Source organism: Osmerus mordax, chromosome 26, assembly GCF_038355195.1.
Source record: "Osmerus mordax isolate fOsmMor3 chromosome 26, fOsmMor3.pri, whole genome shotgun sequence".
Classification (NCBI taxonomy): Eukaryota; Metazoa; Chordata; class Actinopteri; order Osmeriformes; family Osmeridae; genus Osmerus; species Osmerus mordax.
Genome location: NC_090075.1, coordinates 759,631 through 782,806, shown reverse-complemented (window position 1 = coordinate 782,806; position 23,176 = coordinate 759,631). Strand labels below are relative to the sequence as shown.

Sequence of the window (23,176 nt, the reverse complement as noted above, 5' to 3'; positions counted from 1 at the left end):
GGGTTTCGGGCATTACGTGGGCAATTATCAATTAATCATACGATTGGCTAAGCCAGTAGCCATGCATTACTTCTTTAAAGTAGCTCACAAAATGAGTAGGCCTATTACAGAAACACTGACCCACATTTAGAGAATATAGGGCCATCTTCATTTGGTAATAATCTACACATGGCCCTTTTAAAAACATGTGTCTGTAGAAAAAAAGGAAGTTCAGATGACTGAATCTATTGTCCTCCTGTTTTGCATATCGACTTTCATTTTATCATCATCAGTGAAGATTTTGCATAAAAAATATTGTCCCGTTCTGAACGTGAGCAGTTCACAGCATTATTTCCCACACCCTCATCAGGCTTCATAAGTAATATGATTCTGTTATTCGGGCACATGCTCACATTATCATTGAGTCGTTATCACTAGGAATATCCATGCCAGGACAGTCGGTGTCGTGATTCTAACACAATACAAAAATACAACGAATCCTTGAATGTGCGCAGACAGAGCTATCACTTGGAATTATCTCTCCCTCGTGCCCTCTTTCTCACAGGACCATTATTTTTCCCTCCACTGTAAATGCCAGCCAATGCAAAACGGCGAGATTAAGCCCCTCCCTGACCTTTATTACTACAGATAGCTGCCTCCACGGTGTCAGCCGGCTCAGAGCTGACACGAAACAAGGTTAGTTCACAGCAGTGAGTTAGATTACAGATCCACGCGATAAACAGGTAAAAAATGACAAAGAAACATTATCATGAACTGACAGAATTACCGGCTACCCCCAAAACGGAAATCGAACTCTCTAAACAATAAATAAATTGTTGTAGCTCCAGAAAAAAAACTGCTTCGCAACAATTTTGATTTCTATTTAAAAGATAAATGTTCCTCTAAAACACCCTTGACCACAGTACTGGACGTATCACTACCCTTTCGCCCAAAGAGATGTCATGGCTGCCAGCTGTTTCAACCCAGTGGAGATGACAGTATGAGCGTATGTTCCAGTTGGGGATAGCCTGAAACCTAAATATCCTTCCGATGATTAAGGTCACTCACTCACTCACTCTCGGCACAAGCCATCCTGACACAGGGAGAGAAGGATTTAATAAACAAACTGAACTACAGATCACATATCACTCTGTGTCTGCATCCTGAATATTTACCTAAAAGAAAAACTGTATATAGTCAGAACTTTCATAAAACCTCACAAACGAATCTTAAAGGTTCACTATGCACGAGGATTACGTGTGTTATGAGTGAGACGATGTACACCTACGGAGCCAGGAAACAGCCAGGCATCCAATAACCAAGATGTCCTCTGATAATACTGGTCATCTCAGCCAGTTAAACATCCACCAGAAGTCAGAGACAGGCTGAACAATTGGTAGCTACTGTGGCAGCAGTGTATATCTTACACAGGAAGTGACCCCATGTTGGCTTTTGATTATGTCAATTCAGAGATTAAGTTGATCCATGTTACGGTTGATCCCTGACCCCGGATGATAGGATCAACAAGCAGCTCACCGGTCATTTGCCATCGGTATATAAAAGCATATATGTTGAATGAGGATTTTTATGTATGATTGGATGTATAACCATTGGGACAACTACTGTCCAGCATAACACTGCTCAGTTAAATGCGCCTTAATGTTAGATGACGTGAGAACTTTGAAAACTCTGGGTGTTTTGAATACTTAAAAATGTACCCTTTCTCGTCTGATTCGTGTTGGTGCACTGTGTGACTTCTCAGAAGTCTATGTTAACCTAGATATTAATTTATAAAAAGTAAAGAAATCACAATATGGTGTAGTGTTCACAGTCTTGCCTACTTTGCCTTATAAGCACCCCCCCATCCCCCAAAATACTAGTTACCAGAAATGTATGAGTTTATAAGATTATAAAATGTGCTTCCACCAAAGGTTAAGGATAAACATGAAAAACTACAAACTTGAATCTTTGTTTATTTTTTTCTCTTCCCCCTTTTCAGGATTTGCTCCCCAAATTCTGCCCAAACTGGCCCCATTGGTTGTACCAGGCTGTGGGGACATCTGGAGTGATGTAGTGCCACCCTCTCCATACCCTCCACCCCCTAACTAGACAAGTTATAAAGAGCAATATCTAGTTCCATGGATTGAGACCAGCTTACGTAGATTAATGCTCTAGGACACTGAAATGTTTGTTGTATAAAAGCTCTGTTTATAAAACAATGTGTCATTGCCGTATATGAAAGGCTGTAATCTGACAGATGGCTCCAGGGTCCCTAGGCTGCGGCATATTAAAGGCGCTGGTAGTCCAAGGTTTAGAGTTTATGTGACTCAATGGGATTTTAGATTCCTCCTTATTCAAACGTATTATAAAAAAAAAAACTGGGATTATTTCACTGGCTGTTTAATCTCCCCTCTTTTTTGTTGCAAAACTGAGCTGCCCCCATGGTTTTAGCATTCATGGAAAGTGGAGCGACCAAACGCTACAATCAATGAACGCTAGAGTGCAGTCGGCCTATCAGCTTAGAGCGCCAGCGATGCCCTGTGGACCGTTTCACTAGCGTGGAGCGCGCTCAGTCGACTTGACTCACTTCAACCCTCTGCTGCCGTTGCCCAGCTTTTCTAGAAGCGTTGCCATCACTGCCAGGAAGAAGGTTCCTCCAAGCCCTCTCCACCAGCGACACGACACACTTCAGCCTCGAGGACAGCTGCCTTTGCCAAGCTTACTCTGAATGCCTCTCCGCAAGGTTTGAGCCCCCAATCTGACATCCAGTTCTGCATGATCCAGCTCTGCCACGTCTCCGTCTCTCTTCGCTGAACCCAGGATATCTTCTCTTCCTCAGGGTGATAACTGATCACTGCTGATAACTGACCCCCCAACAAAGGCATTTTGGACTCGGACCAGACCTCCTCTTCCAGAACTCTGAAGTCCAGATTCTGCTCTGCTACCTGGGGATGACTACAAATCCCATGATGCCCAACTCCTTCCAGCAGAAACAAGGTGAGAATTCTACTGCACACCTCTCAGACTAACTCTAAGTGAAAGAATGGGTTCTCTTCTTGTGAGTTTCAGTCACGCATTTCATGTGAAATAAATATATTCAAAAGAAAATTAAATATAGATCTTTATCCTTCGCTATGTTTGAAGATAAGCTTTGGTGTGTGGAGAATGACCTCTGATAAAGATTGCATCACACATGTAGATGTTGAAGTCTGTGTTTCTATAAGGAGATAATGAGTGACATTATCATGACAGGAACACCAGACATCTGCAGTGATCCGAGGAAAAAAATGGTGTGTGTTAAACTGCTCAAAGATATGTTGTGAAACTACAGAACCACTGGGTAATTCTAACAGATCTACTAAAGATTAAAATATATTTTTATTAAATATAATTTCTCTGCTCATTCAAGTGTGTGAACAGAGGGAATCTTTGTTATTAAAAAGGAATGATTGTTTCTTGCAACGTGTAGCTAGATACATTCTCTTGACATGTGGAGGCTGTGTAAGTGTTACAGCATTATTTGACTAAGAAAAGATTGCTGAATTGTTAAATTAACTTAACATTATCATATCATTAATGTTAATGTAGTAAATTAATTGTGAAAAACATTAAGTGTTGGAGGCTCCTCTGAGACAAGAACAAGAATTTGTCAGGGTCAATTCTTTGATAACGATGTTAAAAGTTGTGGAAGTTGGTGTGAAAATCCATTCAGTCCTAGTTGATACTGCTGTCTGTGACTATAAACATGCCATGTTCTCACAGGGATGTGTTAAAATATATAGTTTTCTCTGCAGAAAAGAAATATAATATATTGTTCTCTTTTCACTTTATATAATTTTTCCACGAGTGTGTTCATGATTTGATGAAATACAATATTGATTTTTCATCGCTTAATCAAAATAAATAAACACCATATCTTTCAGAAATATGCAAGCAGATGGCGATGCATGATGGCCCATATTTTATATGGCCAATCTTTTTGGAATCCTCCCCCAAAATATACAAATGAAAATTCTTCTTAACTCCAACTACTCATGTCAATTGATATTTTATAAAACATGCTTTTTTCTATCTCATAGTTGAGTCCATGGAAACAGAACTGGATTACTTCCAAATGAAATCAGGTTTTTTCTCAGGGAGAGAGAGGGTGAAAGAGAGAGAAAGAGTGAGATAGAAAAAGAAAGAGTGAGAGAGAATGAGAGAGAGTGAGTGAGATAAATTGAGAGCGAGAGTGAGTGAGAGAGAGAGGTTGCTTTCTGGGGCTTTGAGGGAGTGCTTTCATCCTGGCCAAACTCCCTGCATCCATGTCACCCTGGATTATCCTGCATCCACTGCCTGAGATGGAGCACAGCAACACACTAGCTTCAAATCGCACCAACAAATATACTAATGGCTGCTGGAAAGGCATGTGATACAGAATTCCTTCTTTCCCGAAGTTTATTTGGTGTTGCACATGTGGCCTTTTGACATGTTAGAGGATCGATCCCTCAGATGACGGGACCTGGCCACTAAACCAGTGTGTGTTGTGGTGGCATCAGACACTAATGCAGCTCTGTAACAGTGTTGCTGAACAGCTGTTTCAGGTACAACAGGTGGATAAAGCAGGAAAGATGAACTAGCAAGTGGAAGGAGAGACAGAGAGAGAGAGAGAGAGAGAGAGAGAGAGAGAGAGAGAGAAGAAAGAAAGAAAGAAAAGAAAGATTAATCTCAGATTGTGTCCCAATCATGTATAAAATTTGTTATTACTATCAATCCATTCAAAACTTGTGACCTTTTGTACATCCATCGTAACTATCCATTTGATCCCTATTTCACAATGTTTATCTAGTGCAGATTATTGGAAAAGTACAAGACCACAGAGGTATGGGAGAGGGTGTGGAAGGTCATACCTGAAGCTGTTTCATTGTTTGGACAGGAATGTTGGGTTGGAACACAAGTCATAGGGGTCAGTGGTTAGAGCGCGTACGATACGGGCTAAGGCCCTGATGCTGAGGTTCAAGTCCGCCCAATGCCATTGTCTCTCTCTCTCCTGATTCTATGCATCTGTCTCTGGCCAAAAATATACATTTACAAACAAATACAGAGTAGTGGAATATGAAATGCAAACATTTCAGGAAAGTGGTATTACAGAAGAGTGTGTTTGCAATTTCAGATTTATCACTCCGTACTGTATCTATGCCAATACAACAACTAAAAGTTTGTGTATTCTGTGTATATAATATATATATGTGATGATATACATCTATCACATTAGATTATACAGGTTGACCTCCCCTCTGATGAATGAGGTAGAATGAAGTGATTTAAAATAGATTTGAGTATGAAAGCTATGCCGTATGAGTTTTTTTTTAACAACTCATGCGACACGATTAATAAAAGTGAAGTGCATCCAATCTGCTGTTGCCAAGCTAGAGCTTTTTCCTCCCTAAGTCGAAATAAAATCAACGTTACCCTGGAACTGTGATCGTCAAGCGTTCACAGCTCTGAGAGCAGCTCTGAGAGCAACATGATTCTGTTGGCCAGGCAGTACTACAGAAAGGGGGACTAACTATGGAGAGCGCTCTGATTGGTCGAGAGAGAGGATAGCAGGAGGGTAACTGGAGCTGTTTGTTTACACTGTTTCTGACTCACACCTCAGAAGAACATTTAGCCCGAAACCCCGGTCAAGTGTTTGAAAAAAACAAAAACAACATTGAGTACAATGTCTTGTTTGTTTAAAACACTTATCTAGGCATTTGTTCGGGGTATTAATTATGTGCTTATCTGTAGCTGATCCTCTGCCAGTCCAGCTGATTATCTTTGAGCACGTGAGCAGCACAAGAGCAGCTTAGCTCTCGAGACTTTGAACAGCTCGTTTTTTCACCCTGCGTAAAATGCTGTTTCAATGGCCTTTGGCCCGCGAAGGCTTCAGAGAGAGCACAGCATGAACGTTTCACCGTCACGTGCACCTTTTGTAACTGAATAATCATCCACCAGATGGCACACTGACAAGGGAACTCTGGTGAGAAGCGTGGAAAATTCCATGTAGTTTTGACTGTGCTTGCCTGCATTCCACCTCGCAGCGCCTCACCAGTGTGAGTGAATACGCACAGCTCGATTCGACTGAACTGGTTTTCATTCCTTTGCTCTCTTTGCTAAGGTCGCGACGGAGCGCGAACACTGGAATTCGGGAGCGTCAAGCTAGCAGTGTGCCAGGAACATTATGAACAGGCCTCACCAGGGAATTTAAACATCAACGTACTTTTCTGAATCACTTGAAGGCTTATGACAGCACCCGTGTCCCACATAAAAAAAAATCTATAAATACTAATGAAAAAAAAAAAAAAAGATCTGTTAAATCTGATTTTGTGTGTCAAACTTCTTTCTCTGTTTTGAAAAACATTGGCAGTTGTTTCATAACTCACATGCCTCACAAATGCCTCCCCCGGGTCTGTCCCTGTCAGGGGCAAGTCGTCCTCTCCCCCTCGACAACGCCAGGTTCCCCAGAGGCAACAGTAGTACAGGAGGGCTGCTGGAGATCCCCCAGACACCTTCCCTGTGCGTGCTGTACTCTGCCACAGCACTAACAGACAGCCCTGATGGAAAATTCCTCAAGTTAAAAAGTTCACCAGGTCAAAGGGCTCATGTTTCGTCTGTCCATGCTGGAGTACAACACCAGTCAGTTCTGAAAGGAGATACTTGTTGACCCGACAGTCACAGTGATGGGTAAAGTGAGAAAAGAAATGATGAAACTAGATGTTTCTAAATGGAGACCAGCGCTCGGCGTGTCTTCACAGAGGTGAAGAACGTCAGCACTCAGGGCTGCAGGGCTGCAGGGCTGCAGGGCTGCAGGGCTGCAGGGCTGCAGGGCTGCAGGGCTGGCTGCATGCACAGCCTTCTGGCAGTGTGAGGTCTGAGAGTCTGAGACAGAGAGAGGGGGGAGAGAGAGAGGGGGAGACAGGGGGAGAAAGACGGAATGAGAGAGACAGAGAGAAATAGATACAGAAAGAGAGAGACAGAAAGAGAGAGACAGAAAGAGAGATAGACAGAGAGAGGTTGTTTTCTCAAGGAGAGTTGTGATGGTAGAATACACGTCTAATTAATGATGTGTGATCTTAAACAAAACCCGACAAACCACACCAATGATATGCACTAAAGTCCCCCTCGAGCACAGAGACAGTGACTACACATGCTAGGTGACTCCTCTTTTATCCCAGTTAAAACATCATCTTAACATGTTGTTAGATGATATTTGTTCATGGCTGAATCTAACTCTAAACTGTCTCTGTTTTACTCCTAAAAATAACTTAATGACTATGAAATTTCTAAGCAATTACTACTGCTTAGCAACAAAAGTAATGGCATCTGTAGTAAACAGGTTCAAAGATGATCTCAAAACTGCATCCGCTAAGCCTATAGGTGATCAAATTCCCCTTAACCAGAGAGTGTGGTGTGCATGTGACTATTCTGCCGGGACAGAATGAGTTTAGAAGAGAGAGAGAGAGAGAGAGAGAGGTGATAAGAAAAAAAAAACTTGTTAACAACAAAAGCCTTTCTTTTAAAGTAAGGAACTGAGAAGTCCTGGCTGTGTTGTAGCTAACAGCATATCTGTTTGGGTTACAGCCTGGTTGCATCATGCCCAACAGAGCAGAGCTGCTTCGCGTTCACTTCTTTGCTGACAATGAACACTGAAGTTGGCAGAAATTTGCTGTGAAACGGGCAGAAACGAGAGAAAAGTGTACAGATTATGAAAAAGGTGGTGAGGCAACCTCCGGCCCTCAGGCTTTTGTCAGTGGGCATTTCTATCCAGTGACCCACACTGGGTCTGGGATGAGATCCTGTGGTAGTTTTTCACTCTGTCAGATCTTACCACAGTATGTGAAAAATGTATGGTGTTTTTTCCCCTCTCCGTTTTCCCACCTGAATCCGTGTTGCTGATACTTGTCGGTTTTGATCACAACCCCAACTTTGACTGGTGGAGGCTGGTGACTCCAGCACCTTAAAGAGGGAAAAGCTAAACTCTGTCAAACAAAGAGGAGGAATGCTTCATGTTTCTGGTTCTACGTTATACGTTGATAAAACAGCCATGGGCGGCCAGGGTTTTAGGGAGATGTTAATCCCTCCTCGCAGGATGGGAGACTGGGGCTGGGGCTGGAGATGGGGCTGGAGATGGGGCTGGAGATGGGGCTGGAGATGGGGGTGGAGAAGGGGCTGGAGATGGGGCTGGAGATGGGGGTGGAGAAGGGGCTGGAGATGGGGGTGGAGATGGGGCTGGAGATGGGGGTGAAAAAGGGGCTGGAGATGGGGCTGGAGAAGGGGCTGGAGATGGGGGTGAAGATGGGGCTGGAGATGGGGGTAGAGATGGGGGTGAAGATGGGGCTGGAGATGGGGCTGGAGATGGGGCTGGAGATGGAGATGGGGCTGGGGCTGGAGATGGGGCTGGACATGGGACTGGAGAAGGGGCTGGAGATGGGTATTGATCAGCTGGTCTCCATTGGATCCACACTCTCCAGCCTCCATAAGTGGGTCATTTATTTTTGTTGGGAATTGGTTGAGTAAAAGTTTGCCAAGGTTTTGCAGTAATTATCTCATCCTTGTGTACCCGGGCACAGCATGGGGCCTGAGTAAACTACACATCTCTCTCCAAACTCCTGGATGGGTTTATGGCTGTGCATTATGCATAACAGTTCTGGAGCGCCTTAAACATCCCCCAAGTGGATTGAAATAAAGTTGACGTTGCTCTTTGTTTGGAGCCCAACATAGTCTTTCTTTGGCTGAATTGAAGATTGTTGTAAAAGCCTGCGCCTTAATTATTTCAGAGACGTTCTTCCCCCTTGGTTTGTGAACACCTGGGGTGCGGTGTTGGGACATTGTTGCAGATAAGAGGAAGCGCACAGCTTCCGGAGGGAGAAATCGTTTACATTATATTATAACATAATCACATGCCTCCTCAACAGAGGTGGGGAAGGTAAACAGTAACTCCTTCTGAAAGGATGGCTAACATTGATTAAAGCAAACTATTCAAACTTTGAAACTTTACAAACTTACTTCGCAAACAACCTTCTTTCTTTCAACATAACGTATTTAAATATCATCCTGCATCAGTTGGGGTTGCAAGTTAAAGGGTCAAAGGTGAATAATTATCCTAAATGAATAAGATTAGGAATATGTCCACAGTTCAAAATGGTAATCTAAGTCAAGGCCCAGGTTAAATTCTGACCATAAAATGTGCATAAATTGTAATTGAATCAATAATTGAAGCCAATGATTTTCCACAAGAAACATCTATCAAAACTGATTGACCTTACGTGAAAGTATTTCAAAAGTTAAAATGTTTCTACAAAACAAATTTTAACCAAAGTTACTCTCTTACACACATCTGAGTTAATGCTTCTCAGATGTGTGTACCTAAAATATTCCTTTCCTGGTGTCTATTGTTAACCCACATTCACTTTCTATGATAATTTAAATAATGGGAACAGTAAAAACTTGTCAGTCAGAGCAGGGGTTGATACGATCTTCCCCAAAGGCTTTCAAAGTATGTAGGTCATTCACTTGTGAGCGCAGTAGAATCAGACCTCTACTGCCTCAATGCTCTGGTAATGAAACACACTTGACAGGAGACTAAAGACAATGCAAAGCGATATTCCCACAGGTACTGGTAGATCTTGCCTGTACACGTTTTTCAGAGATGGAAAAAAGCAGACACTCTTAATCACCTGACATCCTGTGTAACCTCTGCTCTCAAAGATGAGCCCACACATTGTGAGTGAGGCAGAGCACGGGCGGACTATTTATAGAACAGGCCTTCCTGTCTTCACTGGTGTTCACCTCTGTGTTCACCTCAGAATTGGGTATAGCTGTTTCAAACAGCAAGAACACAAAAGAATCTTTGTTTTGGGTACAGAAGTTCACAAAGACTTGAGTGACATCAGTACCTTTGGGAGTTGTGCTTGTGTGTCTGACAGGAGAAGGTACAAACTTGTTATTCACCTGTAGTGTTTCAGAACAAGCCTGTTACACAGTTTAATGCACACCACTGTAATTAACACACAACACGTTACTGAGTTTGCTAGATTACCCTTTATGTCCCAAAAAATACATACTGTAAAGAAAATTAACAACAACTTATTTAAATTCTGAGGTCCGTTTTATTGATATTTTGAAACACTTGAATCCAGAATAAATTTAATCAATAGATAGTGCAGTCTTAAATAAAAAATTAGTTCATGCATACTGCAGACATCAAAACTAATTAAGGACTAATAAGTGTCACACCAGATCAATGTTAATCAATAGGCATGCACTTTGCTTTGGGTGAACTCTCAACCAATATTCATGTCTCCACATTTGTCTCCTCAGCCCAGCACATGCTCCTCCTGTACCAGGGAGCGAACAGGATGCGTGAGGACAGCCAGGCCCTGGTCTGGAACCAGCACAAACAACCCCTGGGTTAGTATGACGGGCCTCGTGGCAGCATAACTGTTAGGAGGAACACCAACATTACATTCATCTCCTCCTGCTCTTAATCTCTTAATTCAATGAGAACTGTGCCAAGCAGCCAGTGAAGAAAAGAAAAAAAAGAAGAAAAAAAACATTGTGAAATTTCAATTTACAACTGACATCAAGAAACTCTGAGGTGAAGTTATAATTAAAAGAGCTCAGTTTTTTTTTACTACTCAAGCCAGTTAGTCTGGAAAGGCAACATTTAAACTGTTGGCATCAACAAGTAGCACAATGTACTCCTTCACCTCTACAGCTTCAAGTCATGATCAGAATAATTGAACACTCACTTAAAGAAGCTTGTGTTTATTACTGAAGTATCCAAAATAAACCATCGACCATTTAAAACCGTATTAATCTATTGTTGGAATTTGCAAACTGGAAATGTGAGCAATGAGTTAGTGTCAATGTAAATATTTATACAAATATTCAGTCATGTGTAGTAGGCCTACACATATTTAAGTAAGCCTTTATCTTTCACTTTTAATAAGTGTTCGTTCAGAAATAACACCTCCGTTTCAAAGACTGAGAAGCACAGGCTACCCCAAACACAATTTGTCTAAAGGAGGATGTTTATAACTAAATAAACTGACCAAAGTAGCCCAACTTGCAAGGGTATTGTGTTTGTGGAAAGATCGTGCGCTTAGCATTGCTCAGAAATTAGGACGGTGGCGTGTGTGCTTTAAACCTTTTTAAGATCGACTGTTTATTGCCCGTGTAGGGTTTGTTTATAACGCAAAAAAGTAATTAGCCACAAAGACAAGCCCTTTACAATGTAATAGGCCAAACCGCACTGTATCTTAAATACGCTGGCTGTTTAAAGTCAGTTAATTGGCTCAAATTGTTAAAAGAAATTAAGATAATAGCCTACTGGAAATTACGTTCATGTTGAGTAGCCTACCCATCTGGTTAGACAGAGTGTAGCCTAGGCTACCGATGTTGAGGAGCGGTTATAATATAATCGTAATCAGTGCCGGAAATGAAAATAGACATGTTAACTTTCATTTCTCGTTCTCTCATAGGGACAGTCCGATTATGTGCGACGTTGTGCGAGGGCCTCGGGTCGGACCAGTGACAAACAGCTGCTCTGGGACTTGGCCTTGACACCTGACATATGAAACAGCTACATAAAACATGTCAGAATTCCAAACAGTACTTTGGGCTATAGAACGGCACAGGCCTCTGCTTGTTGTCCCAAAACTGAACTAACCTATAGAACGGGAAATACAAGACGAAGTTAGCCTAAAGGTTAAGTTCACATTTATTTAGTTAAGCAGCCTTGTCTAGGCAGTACGTTTTGGCCCACGACAATTCGCTTTAAATCGGTTACTTTATAGGTTACTTTATAGCCTACTACAATAACTGTATTTTGTAACCTCATAGGTTGCAATATTCCGATTTTGATCAAGATTGAACACCAAAAACACAGAGGTTTAAGACGAGTTAATTAGTTTAGTAAAGTTGCCTCGAGGAATGCAATACTGCGAATGGCATCATGTTCTTGAACTGCATTCAAATAGATGCTACACGCGGCGGGCGTCCAGCCTGCCAAAAGCATATTTTATCACATAAAACTGACAACTTTTCAAAAGGCACTATAGCCGAATTACTGCGTTTCCAATCGAGTCTCAGATGAGAGAGCCTTTCCAAAAACAAACCCATGACGGTTTACCAGCATCCACAGAAATGAAGATAGAAAACTGGAATAGCATATTTGAGCCCTTCTCTGCAGGAGAAATAAAAATCATAATTTCACATAGGTCTAGGATAACCGTGTCCGAGTCTGCTCCGTTAATGTGTTGCGAGCAGGCTTTGCCAGTGAGTTTATTACAGGGGAAACACAACGAATGGATACTTTGCTTGTCATTGAATAGTAAATTAGTTCTGAGAATCTCGGATCCTCGGCTCAGGGTATTGGTTGTTAAACCAGCTCGTCTGCCCACGTGATTGTCTAGAATGGACGGTTCCAAAGAGAGGGTGAATCTATTCCCACCACAGTATATTTCTCCCATAATCTTGGAAAATAACGTACTTTTTAAGAATTATTAAACATTTTACTTTCTCCACAAGGGTTTATAAACGTGTAATGTATACTATCGATTGAAAAATAAATTCGAGAGAGATGGAATGTTAACTTTTTTTAAAACCCTGCTCAACCCAGCCCTCGGAAAATGGTATGGTCGCAGGCTCAAATTCCGAGAATTGAGCTCGTCTGATTCTTAGAACTGGGGTTCTTAGAAGTGGTGACGCAAGAAGTTTCTAGGAAAGCGCTACCAGGTGATTTTTTAAATTCCTTTTTTCCCTCTGTAAATATGGCGCGAAGCTGTAGTCTCCGCTGCTATCCCGGTGCTGGTGTGGTTGGAGTGACAGTCTGTGAATTTATTTAAAAATGTTTATCTAGGTGTTTGGTGGAAAGTGAGATCCGTTAATACTGAGTGTCTCTGGGTTTGTGACAGTGCTCTTGACAGATCCTCTACCTAATGTTAGGCTTTCTCAGCGGCGGTTCGCTGTTACAGGTCTGGGTGAGCGCGCTTGAAACCGGGTGTTTTAAGCGGTGTTCCGCTCGCAGTTGGGAGAGAAATTAGATTACGTTGAGCAGAGCTAGCAATAGCGGAGGGGTGAGCTGGACTACTAATAATAAACAAGACGCTCCGGGTTTCACTGCGGCGCTTTCTATGCTCCAAAAATTACTTGTTCTGAAGTTGAACATTGATATGGGCAGATTATTTCTCCGCATCCACAAGTGTCATTGCCATGTGAAGGAGTAAAATGTGGCAGTTCTGTTAATCAGTGGGTAGTCTTGTTTTGATAACAGGTTGTCGTTTTATTGGCAGCTATAAGAATGTTAGCATAGTCTGTTGAGATAGTTATGGTTTTGGCATACAATGACGAGCAGGTTAGGTTATCATGCAACGCGCTGTCTATATAATATTTGTATTGTGTTATCACGCACTTGTAAGGAAAGTGACGAAAACATTGTTGCCTGCCCTGGTTGTGAAGCGTTTAAGTGCTCACATTTGTATCCGCACACAGACCGCTGTTGGGAAAGGGAAGATCTTGGGACACAAACTTGATGAATTAAACTTGGCGACCGCATCTCCGGTTGTCCTTGCCAATAGTTTATTGATCGAATTAAAGGTTAGGCAACTTTAAGTGTAGTTTGAGATCGTGTTTTTAGTTAGGCTAAAGGGTTGTTGTTATTTTCACAGACAAGTTTGGCTGATAAGAAGTAGACTAAAATGGCAACATTTGGGAACATGACAAAAAGTAATAAATTGCCTAATTAAAGGTGGAACAATATGGTAAGATCGCGTAGGAAAATTTAGCACAGTTGTAAAACATTGGTCTACCTTATATAGTCTATCAATACATGTTCTTTTCTTAGAAATTAGTACGGACGTTTCCAGTTGCAACTTCAGAAGTCTGAATCCTAAGTTAAGGATACAATCATAAATCATTGTCCTGTAATGCAATACTACTGTTCTTTCTGGACTACAGACAATTTCGTATCCTAAATGTAATAACATATGTATAAGGTTTAATTAGCCTAGTTAATAATTGTGGTAAAAGGCTGCAGCCATGTAAAATATTTCAAAAGGTATTAAACCTGTATGCCCTGGTTGTGCCACGGCGAAGATGGTGCTGGTGGTGAAGTTATATTCATAAGCTTCAACATGTGCCGAACACGCGTGGCAAAGTAAACCATGACATCTCGCGGTTGGAGAAGAGTGGGCTTTATTGTCATGGCAGACCTTGCGGTATTAAGGAAAAAATACCTTCGCTTTAAGTTTATTAGGCCTGTTTAAATCATGGCAAGAAAGAATGTCAGTTATTGCTTTGGAACTGTCGTTATAGGCTATAGGCACTAAGTCATAATTGAAAACAAAAAAGGGCTATAGCCTACCTCAACTTCTGACTAACTTGTAACAGTATGAACAATTAAGATGCATGTATACATGCAAGATACATATGTTCGAGCATATGTTTGGATCTAAAATTAATCAAATTTGGGTTGGTTCAATATCACACTAATGTAATGAACAAACGATGTGATGACGCTGGGAAACACTTGATCTTGGCCGGAATGCTCGTCATACAATATGTTGCAGGTAAAAAGGGATTATGCGCTAATTAAGGCATATTTAGGCACAGATTAGTATTTTTCAATTCCTTGATATGTTTAATTTACTCTTGCAAAGTTAGGCTATCTTCGGGGGGAAATCTGTTAATTATGTTTCTTCTTGGCAATTTCATGTTTTACAACTTTGTTAACCCAGGAGTGCATGTTGCCATTAGAATGGAAAGCGCCAAGTTTCATATTTCTTAATAAACAGCGCCGCCCGTTGGAGAGCTTTGATAAATAATAGGTTACTGGGCTACACTGAAATCTAGTCTTAATGTTATGAGATATTCACGCCAATACTGTACTTTTAAACAACTTGTCATTCCTCTGAAGTGTTTTGACACTGGACTTTTGCCACGTGTTTTACAAAAAAAAAAAAAAAAAAAAACATTATATTTTTGCCCGCCTTGCAGACCTTGACAAAATGGCTAGCGCGGCAGACAGCTGCATACAGTTCACGCGCCATGCCAGTGACGTTCTGCTCAATCTGAACCGGCTGCGCAGCAGAGACATCCTGACGGACGTCACCATCCTGGTCAGCAGGCAGCAGTTCAGGGCACACAAGACTGTCCTCATGGCTTGCAGGTTTGTGCCTGTGGTCCCAGAAGTCTGTGGTCTCAAATGTAGAATTCCTCAATGTCCTTTCTAGTGAAAGTGATTCATATTCCTTCCTTCCAACCCCCCCCCCCCCCTCTCTTTCAACTCCCTCTTTTAGTGGGCTGTTTTACACAATCTTCACCGATTCCCTAAAATGCAACCTAAACGCCATTAGCTTGGACCCCAAGGTGGACCCAGAGGGCTTTGCCATCCTGTTGGAGTTCATGTACACGTCTCGGCTGACCCTTAAGGAGAGCCTGATCATGGCCATCATGAACACCGCCATCTACCTGCAGATGGACCATGTTGTGGACACATGTCACAGATTCATGAAGTCAAGGTAGGCAAGATCAGGACTTCAGTTTAAAAGCTGTGTTAAAACAGCGTGTTGGGGGGGGGGGGTTGGCAGCTGGTTACTAACCCTTTCACCATTTCCACAGCGATCCGACCACTAAACTACCCAGAGATGAGTTCCTGGTCAGCCCCTTGCTGTTGCCCCAGGACGTGCATGCATACCGTCCCCACGACATGGTTGACAGCCTGCCTGGCCGCATGGCCCCCTTCCGGGATGGAAGATCTTACGGCTCCAGCATGTTCAACAGTGTCAACACTCCCAGTAACTACCATCTCTACGGCCAGTTCCCTATGCAAGGGTTCCCCTTCCCACTCTGCAAGCTGACCGATGCCAAAAACGCTTTCACCGATCTCTCCAAAAGCAGCATCCACCACAAGCACTGTTCCCCCCCGGACGCCGGGGGAAGCATGAGGGTGGAGTACAGCCGACCCTGCCACGCCTCCGCCTACTCCTCCTCCTCCTCCAGGGAGCCGGCCAGGGAGGAGGAGGTGCGGAGGGAAAGCCACGAGGCAGTCGGCCAGCTGGCGGCGTCCAGGAAGCGAGGCTTCCCGGGTCTGGCCCACGAGGCGCTGAAGGAGGCAGGGAAGGAGCACCAGACGGAGGAGGACATGACCCACCAGCACTACCCCCTGGGGATCTCCTCCGTGGGACGCAAGGGCCTGATGAGCAGCCCACAGAGCCCGCTCAAGTCCGACTGCCAGCCCAACTCCCCCACGGAGTCCAGTAGCAGCAAGAACGCAGGCCTCTCCCAGGCCACCCGCACCCAGGCCCCGCCCAGCACGCAGGACCCCAAGGCCCGCAACTGGAAGAAGTACAAGTTCATTGTGCTCAACCAGAGCGCCAAGGAGAAGGAGGAGGAGGGGGGGCCTGGGCTCCAAGAGCAAGGCCTGCTCTCACCCCAGCGCCTCGGCCTGTCTCCCTACCTCCACCCCAGGGACGCTGAGCACCTGGACCCCCAGACTTCCTCCAAGATCAGCGAGCACGGAGAGGACCTGCCTGCTCCTCAGGCCAGCCGGCTCAACAATATCATCAACAGGTGAGCTTCTGGGGAACACCTGTTCATCCTGTGGTTGTCTTTGAAACCGTGCCAAACATTCTTTTTATTACACAACTTGCAGAACTGTTCAAACTTTGATTTTCGGTATTACAAAACGGAATATTGAATGTGTGTGTGTGTGTGCGCAATGACCTGTTTCACTAGAAACCTCTCCACTGTTTTAATTGTTTTTCCATAGTAGCATCCTTTTTTAGTGTTAAAACTAACCTAGGGGCTATGTTTTATTCAAATCCGCTGGCCTACATATGTTGTCTGTCCCTGCTGCATTTAAGACCGTCCTGTGGAACGGCGTCTGACACAAAGCGCTTGTTGTGTCTCTCTATAGAGCACTTGAGGGATCGCAGCGCAATGCCGACAGCCACTCCTCTCTCTACATCAGCCACTTAAAGTGCTCCTCCTGCGGCTCCCAGTCCCCCCAGCACTCAGAAGAGTGCCCCAACACCGCTGCGTCCCGATTGGCCGAGGAGATGGCAGAGCTTCATTCAGAATACTCCGACTCCAGCTGTGGTTGGTTGATTTAAATTTACGGGGGGGGGGGGAGGGGGGGGGGCGTCGTCTCCTGTGGCGAGCACATACCACAGACCCCTCTGACTTATTTGACTTATTCTTTTCCCTCTTCCTTCCCCTCCTCACCTTCATACAGAAAACGGGACTTTCTTCTGTAACGAATGCGACTCGAAGTACGCAGAGGAGGAAGCTCTGAAGCGCCACATGCTGCAGATGCACAGTGACAAGCCATACAAGTGTGACCGCTGCCAGGCTGCCTTCCGCTACAAGGGAAACCTCGCCAGCCACAAGACCGTTCACACAGGTACTGGAGGAACATCCAGGCAACGGCTAGCTCATTTGCCTTTAAAGACTCTCTCTCTCTCTCTCTCTCTCTCGTTTCACTACTTGAAGTTTGTGTATATTTCTTGTGTTCCAGGAGAAAAGCCGTATCGTTGTAACATCTGTGGTGCTCAGTTCAACAGACCAGCCAACCTCAAGACCCATACACGTATTCACTCAGGAGAAAAGCCATACAAATGCGAAACATGCGGAGCGCGTTTTGTACAGGTGAGTTTCCTTAAAGCAAACAGGAAGAGAGGGAGGAACTGTCTTGAACTTACTAGACCTACTGTTGGTGTGCTGTAGCACCTTGATTAGGTTGCAGGGTTCAAATCCCCCTTTTACTGTACGAAGCTTAGATAGTTGCCTACTAAATGAAAACATTGTGGTCATCAGGTCGCTCACCTCCGGGCTCATGTGTTGATCCACACGGGGGAGAAGCCGTACCCCTGTGAGATCTGTGGGACGCGCTTCCGTCACCTGCAGACGCTGAAGAGCCACCTGCGCATCCACACGGGAGAGAAGCCCTACCATGTGAGCACTCACCTCCACACCTTAACCTGACCTTCCTCGTTACACACACACAAACCTTTTTTACTTCCAATCAAAGATTCAACTCCAATATACTTATAGATACAAATTAATGTTGTGATTTTATCTTTTTCAGTGTGAGAAATGCAATTTGCACTTTCGCCACAAGAGTCAGCTACGATTGCATCTTCGACAGAAGCACGGCGCGATAACCAACACAAAGATCCAGTACCGCATGTCCACCTCGGACCTGCCCACAGACCTGACTAAGGCCTGCTGAGTGGCACAGGAGGGCGGCCATATTGACCACGGCATTCAAAGACCCCACTGTGTACAATCATCCAAAACTGTAGTGCCACACTGTGTTGATTTGATGGGAAGGATATATGGGCAGTATGTGCCAAGTACACGGGTTTCCTCAACATGTGAACATAGAACCACATCTGGTATCTTAGTCACTTTATTGTTTCTATATAGATATAAATATATAATTATGCCGGCAGTGTTTTGAAGCTTTGAAGGTACGTAATATAAAGCTTTATTTTGTTGACTAAAGGATGGAATGTAAAGAGTAAAAATCCAGTTTTTGAGGATGAAGTATTTTATATAAAAGAACTTACTTTTTCTGAAAGTATTTGAAATTTTGATTGAAGGGTGGTACTATATTTTAAGGTAACGGAAGATTTGGCTGTATATAGAATTTAAGACATTTTCTGTCTACATATGATACCATGTCAAGTTGCACAAATTTGACATCTTAATTGGTAAATTAAGCGGCTGAAATGAAGAGAATGACTGCTGCTCTTTGAAGTGGAAGAAATGCATGATTCATTACTACTGTTGCCAACAGTTAACGTTCATGAACCGGGCAACTGCATAAATATCGTGACAATGTGTAATATCTATTAGGTTGCTCTCTGCTGGCAGAGCCAATCTATGATTAAATGTTGAAATATGCATTTCTGCTTTGGTATGACCAAGAAGATATTTGACTTCAAACGTGTTTGTATAGATGTGGTTTTGTTTTAGTTTCCTTTTTTGGTAAGTGAAGGTTTACAGTTTGTCGTTCTAGAAGCTAAAGTGAAGTTGTATAAATGTCCAAAATTGTGTTTGTACATACACGGTGTACTTAATGTGCCTTTCTATCAGGTGGCTGGATACCTTTATGTTCAGGCGTCCTGTTAAGGTACAGCTTCATGACGTCACGTGTCCAAGGTTTCTTTGGGGTGTGTGTGTGTGTGTTTGGGTGTATATTTTCTAAAATGCTCGTCACCAACCTTAAACCGTGCAAATCATAATCGCTCAATCTCTTGAGTCTTCTGGACTTAGTTTGAGTTTTTTTTTTTTACAGCATTAAACTGTACAATCTTAGATGTATGAATGTAAAATAAAAGGTAATGGATTTCTATGTATTCATTTGAGTGTTTCTTGGGTAAAGAAGTTCAGATCCAGGAAATGCAACTGTAGTACAACTCTCTGGACAAACTGAAGAGGTTAGGATTAATAAACACAACATGGATTTAACTGGCACGGTACTATCAGTCAAGCTAAAGCTGTACCTCTTTCTTGTAAAAAGGGATATTTTCAACGTGGACATGTTGGTTTAACTTAGCTTAAGCCTACCTCTTCTGCTCACCTCTGTAATGTCACCCCGTTTTGTTTTTTTACTCGTGAAAATAAAGTAATTCATGAAAAACAAGGCCGCTTGTCATTTCTATGAAACATTTATTTGCAACCCATCCATGTTTTCTGACAGTTTTAATCTCCCAAAACTGAGAAAATAATTTCTCTTCTCTATCGTGGATATTGGCTCAGGCTAGTAACTTGCATCCTTATTGCCTTTTGTAAATATATTTCACCAATATGAACGCCCTCAGGAAGAGACTAATCCTAGTTAAAGTATAACTTTAACCCCCAAAACTTGTTTTCTCAAGGTGTCATGATGTTACCGCAAGGTCCAGAGGAAATAATAAAATTTTATTCATAAAAATTCTTTAAACATTCTTAAAAACATCTTATTAACCGACAGACGGTCTGTCAACATCAAAATACTTGAGCACGAGAGATTCTGGGTGAAAGACCTCGAGAGAGTCCTCTACCTCCCGCTGGGTGCGGTGTGAGTCTAGGGGGTCGAATGGCAACGTGTCATCGAGGTTTGCTGGTCCTAGTCTCAAATGCTGCTCTCTCTTGGTCGATATCTGCAGAAAAGCAACGATGTCAAAGACTTAACCTCTATCATTATATGATATAGAGACGACCTAATACCTCTTCATCTGAAAACTCTCCTGATGTGGATCTAGGTGGAGAATCCCCACGAGTCTCACCCATCTAAGAAACGGCGGTAGTTTATTAGTTGTAGTAATGTATAGGTTTAATTTAAAACTTATGAAACTCAAATTGAGAATTTCTCAATAAACGGGACAATTCGTGTCCAGTTAAAGAATAAAAAACCGGGACAGTCGTTCGAAAAAAAGAGAACAATCACGGGAAAACGGGGACGGGTGGCAACACTAGTTCACAGCTTGCTCGAGTAGAAGGTCCTCACCTCATCACCTACAGCTGCCGTGTCGGTGCCGTGTCTACGCTTCTCTCTCCGTTCACCTCCGGTGGCGCGAGGCTCCTGTGGACCACAACACACAACCAATTAAGCTTAACCCTTACAGTGTGGCCGCATCAATAATATAGACATTTGTTATGTCACTGATGGGTCAATATCTTCCTCTATATGCTAATTACTCAATATCGGACAAACATATTTGCAGGTAGTCTTACCATGGTGTCAGTGCTGGACTTGTCTTTTCTGAGAAAACAGGCGGGAAGCGGGAGCATAGCGCCGAAAGATGGTTGTTGCATGCAAGCAATTACCATCCACTTAAATAACGTACACGTGTGCACTAGTGACCTCATATCCTGTGAGTTTCACTAGCCTATCTGATAGCTTCTCAGATACTCCATAAGTAAGGTGTAAAAAGACAAGTACCCGTAAATTAGCCCCCACAACACGCATCATACTACATCAACTGTCAAACACAGGTAGCAAGGATCAAACCAAGGTTTATTTTCACACAATAACAAAATTAATCACAAATGTTTTTCCTTGGAGGTTAGAAACAGAAAATCATTAAACTGAAGAACAAAAACATAATTCATGACTGGCAGATTCAGAAGAGCGTGTATAAACCTTGGCGTAGAACAGAAGTTATTCTATCAAAAAAAACACAAAACATCAACATATTTAATTTGTACAATGTAAAGAAAGACAATTCTTTTCTTCAATTACCTTCGTTGGTCACATCTAAACATAAACGTACGTTATTTAAAACCAAGGCTATCGCCTCACTTTGGAGTGTGTAACCTAGACAGTGACCTCAGTCAAAGAACAAATTCAAAGTTAAGCGGAACCCAAAAAGGTTCCAATAGAGAGAAGAGAAATAATTTCCCAGAGGAATTAATATCTCTACTAACCTAAAAGACCTTCACTAAGGGACCAACGGCAATAACATGATTCTAAATAACAGACATTAGATGTGTCAAAAGACCTCCACCCCCCCCCCGCCCCAGTCAAGCCAGTTGTGATGACATCACTGATGACATCACTGCTTCTGCTGCATGGCCTCCTTGCGGGCGGCGTCCTGAAGCAGCTGTGTGTCCACCTCATCCGCCGGCAGCTGCACGTAGCGCACCACGGAGCCCCGGATGAAACAGTTCTTCACAGACAGCTGGAGGACACAAGGGTTCGATTATCTACTGCAGGTTTGGACAGGCGTCTAGGAGACTGTCAGGAGGAGCAGGACCAAAGAGTTCTGCCTGCACCTTGTTACAAATGGAGATAAACCTGACAACGTGACACTTGAACCTGAGGTTCCACCAAAAAGCTTCAGCTGCTTTGATGCATCAAGAAACAGGTGACGCCATCTTGTTCTGAGGAGTCCTGTCTCCCCCAACCCCTCCTCCCTATGATGTACTCTAATACGGCATCAGACAGGCAAATGCTGTTCCTTGTCTGACATGTGACATATGCTGTGTGCAGCAATGCATGAACACTCACCATGTGTGGGTATTTCTCTGGATCTGTCACGCTGATGTCTGTGAGTTTGATGTTCAAATACTGAAAAAACAAAATTACACAAAACAGTGAGCGTGGAAATTGGTTAGATAAAGCGTCACTGAAGGTGTGGTGTTTGTAAGGTTGTTAAATTGAAAGAGCCAGAAGCTGCCTGGTTACCTGATCAACTGAGTGAAGAGTTCCGCAGATGCTGAAAAGGAACGCAGAAGTCATACAAACGTACGTTGTTGTATCGTTTACTAGTAATTCCATCAATGAAAATTTCGTATAACAGGTGTTTACGACGTATCAGTAACTATTTATGGGAATACTAATACTACCACGGCGGTAGTGATGCGCAAACAGTCTAATTGAAAAGTAGCAGGAACAGTGGCGAGTAGTAGGACTGTAGTACAGTACACTTGATATAACACCCTGTTTGGGTTGTGATGGCCTTAAAAAGGATCTGATTTGAGACTTTTCACAAATCCTAGGTCATCGCAAACAAGGTAGTTTTTTGTTATTCGTATTAGGCTACTCGTTGACAGCTCTGCAATATAGCAATAAATCAACACTTACCTCAAGTCATTTTTGAGCTCCACTACCACGTCCTTACCCACCAAAGATTTGAAAAACGAGTAGAAAAGCTGTAATGCAAAATATATGATTCCATAAGAAGCAAGCAGTGAATGTATCCATGATGATAAATGTTTCTACGTATAATAAACGTCTGATAGATTGCGCCAGGAAATGCAGGTGATGCTCATCAGGCTAGCCAGCTAGCTAACGATGCGAGCTAATTGTATGGGCATTTGGCAATAAAATGATTGATTCATTGATCAACTAATGTATTAGCTTAATTGTTATCCCATTGCGCGATGCTTACAAAATTGCGTCGGTTAAATACATGTACGGTACACAAAAATTTGTAAACTTTTTAAAGGAACGAAATATTCTCACCATTGTCGGCGCTGTATTTTCTGTCTCGGGTTGATGACGTATACAATTATCGTTGTAGAAAACCCATTGGGGGAAAGTTTGATACGTCATATAACAGCGACAATTATGTCCAGATTCGTGAACGTTGAAAGAAACACCCGCAGTACTGCAGAGTTACAGCAGATGTCAGCATTTACTAAGGACAATCGTGCGTCAAGTCAGATATCAACTTATTATGCA

At 42.9% G+C, this 23,176-nt stretch overlaps 2 protein-coding genes and 2 long non-coding RNA genes across 8 annotated transcripts; 1 reads left to right on the top strand and 3 right to left on the bottom strand.

The window, feature by feature from the left end:
- Positions 1 to 2,166: 2,166 nt before the first annotated feature.
- Positions 2,167 to 19,364, top strand: bcl6aa (BCL6A transcription repressor a). 4 transcript variants are annotated; one of them, XM_067229498.1, is made up of 11 exons: positions 2,167 to 2,722; positions 2,819 to 2,976; positions 10,321 to 10,410; positions 14,998 to 15,169; positions 15,300 to 15,521; positions 15,622 to 16,572; positions 16,919 to 17,100; positions 17,237 to 17,404; positions 17,519 to 17,649; positions 17,818 to 17,955; positions 18,089 to 19,364. In XM_067229498.1, exons 2-11 carry the CDS (start codon positions 2,931 to 2,933, stop codon positions 18,230 to 18,232), a joined length of 2,244 nt encoding a protein of 747 aa, XP_067085599.1. In that variant the 5' UTR covers positions 2,167 to 2,722; positions 2,819 to 2,930; the 3' UTR covers positions 18,233 to 19,364. The 4 variants fall into 4 exon arrangements, with proteins under 4 accessions (XP_067085599.1, XP_067085598.1, XP_067085600.1 ...); XM_067229497.1 differs by having other exon boundaries at positions 2,167 to 2,976; XM_067229499.1 differs by lacking the exons at positions 2,167 to 2,722; positions 2,819 to 2,976; positions 10,321 to 10,410 and adding an exon at positions 12,705 to 12,738.
- On the bottom strand, positions 4,399 to 6,521 carry LOC136935844 (uncharacterized). Of its 2 annotated transcripts, none has more exons than XR_010875002.1 (3): positions 6,384 to 6,521; positions 4,869 to 5,028; positions 4,399 to 4,594 (listed from the first exon to the last, which is right to left on the bottom strand). It is a non-coding gene; the product is annotated as an uncharacterized lncRNA (long non-coding RNA). The 2 variants fall into 2 exon arrangements; XR_010875001.1 differs by having other exon boundaries at positions 4,869 to 5,022.
- Positions 19,365 to 19,687: 323 nt separating the features above from the next.
- On the bottom strand, positions 19,688 to 20,781 carry LOC136936273 (uncharacterized). The gene is made up of 4 exons (XR_010875046.1): positions 20,725 to 20,781; positions 20,498 to 20,572; positions 20,218 to 20,280; positions 19,688 to 20,150 (listed from the first exon to the last, which is right to left on the bottom strand). It is a non-coding gene; the product is annotated as an uncharacterized lncRNA (long non-coding RNA).
- Positions 20,782 to 20,988: 207 nt separating this feature from the next.
- Positions 20,989 to 23,173, bottom strand: smx5. Its single transcript, XM_067229675.1, has 5 exons — positions 22,958 to 23,173; positions 22,577 to 22,644; positions 22,178 to 22,208; positions 22,001 to 22,060; positions 20,989 to 21,671 (listed from the first exon to the last, which is right to left on the bottom strand). The coding sequence occupies exons 1-5, from the start codon at positions 23,045 to 23,047 to the stop codon at positions 21,546 to 21,548; spliced, it is 375 nt and encodes a 124-aa protein (XP_067085776.1). The 5' UTR covers positions 23,048 to 23,173; the 3' UTR covers positions 20,989 to 21,545.
- Positions 23,174 to 23,176: the final 3 nt, after the last annotated feature.

What these genes read in the sequence shown, in the direction of transcription:
- bcl6aa (XM_067229498.1), top strand. Translation starts at nt 2,931, where the DNA reads ATGACTACAAATCCCATGATGCCCAACTCCTTCCAGCAGAAACAAG. An exon ending in ACTGTCCTCATGGCTTGCAG is followed by an intron (nt 15,170 to 15,299) that starts GTTTGTGCCTGT and finishes TCCCTCTTTTAG; the next exon opens with TGGGCTGTTTTACACAATCT. An exon ending in CACAGATTCATGAAGTCAAG is followed by an intron (nt 15,522 to 15,621) that starts GTAGGCAAGATC and finishes CCATTTCCACAG; the next exon opens with CGATCCGACCACTAAACTAC.
- smx5 (XM_067229675.1), bottom strand. Translation starts at nt 23,047, where the DNA reads ATGACGTATCAAACTTTCCCCCAATGGGTTTTCTACAACGATAATTGT. An exon ending in AAAATACAGCGCCGACAATG is followed by an intron (nt 22,645 to 22,957) that starts GTGAGAATATTT and finishes TTTGCATTACAG; the next exon opens with CTTTTCTACTCGTTTTTCAA. An exon ending in CTCTTCACTCAGTTGATCAG is followed by an intron (nt 22,061 to 22,177) that starts GTAACCAGGCAG and finishes TTGTTTTTTCAG; the next exon opens with TATTTGAACATCAAACTCAC.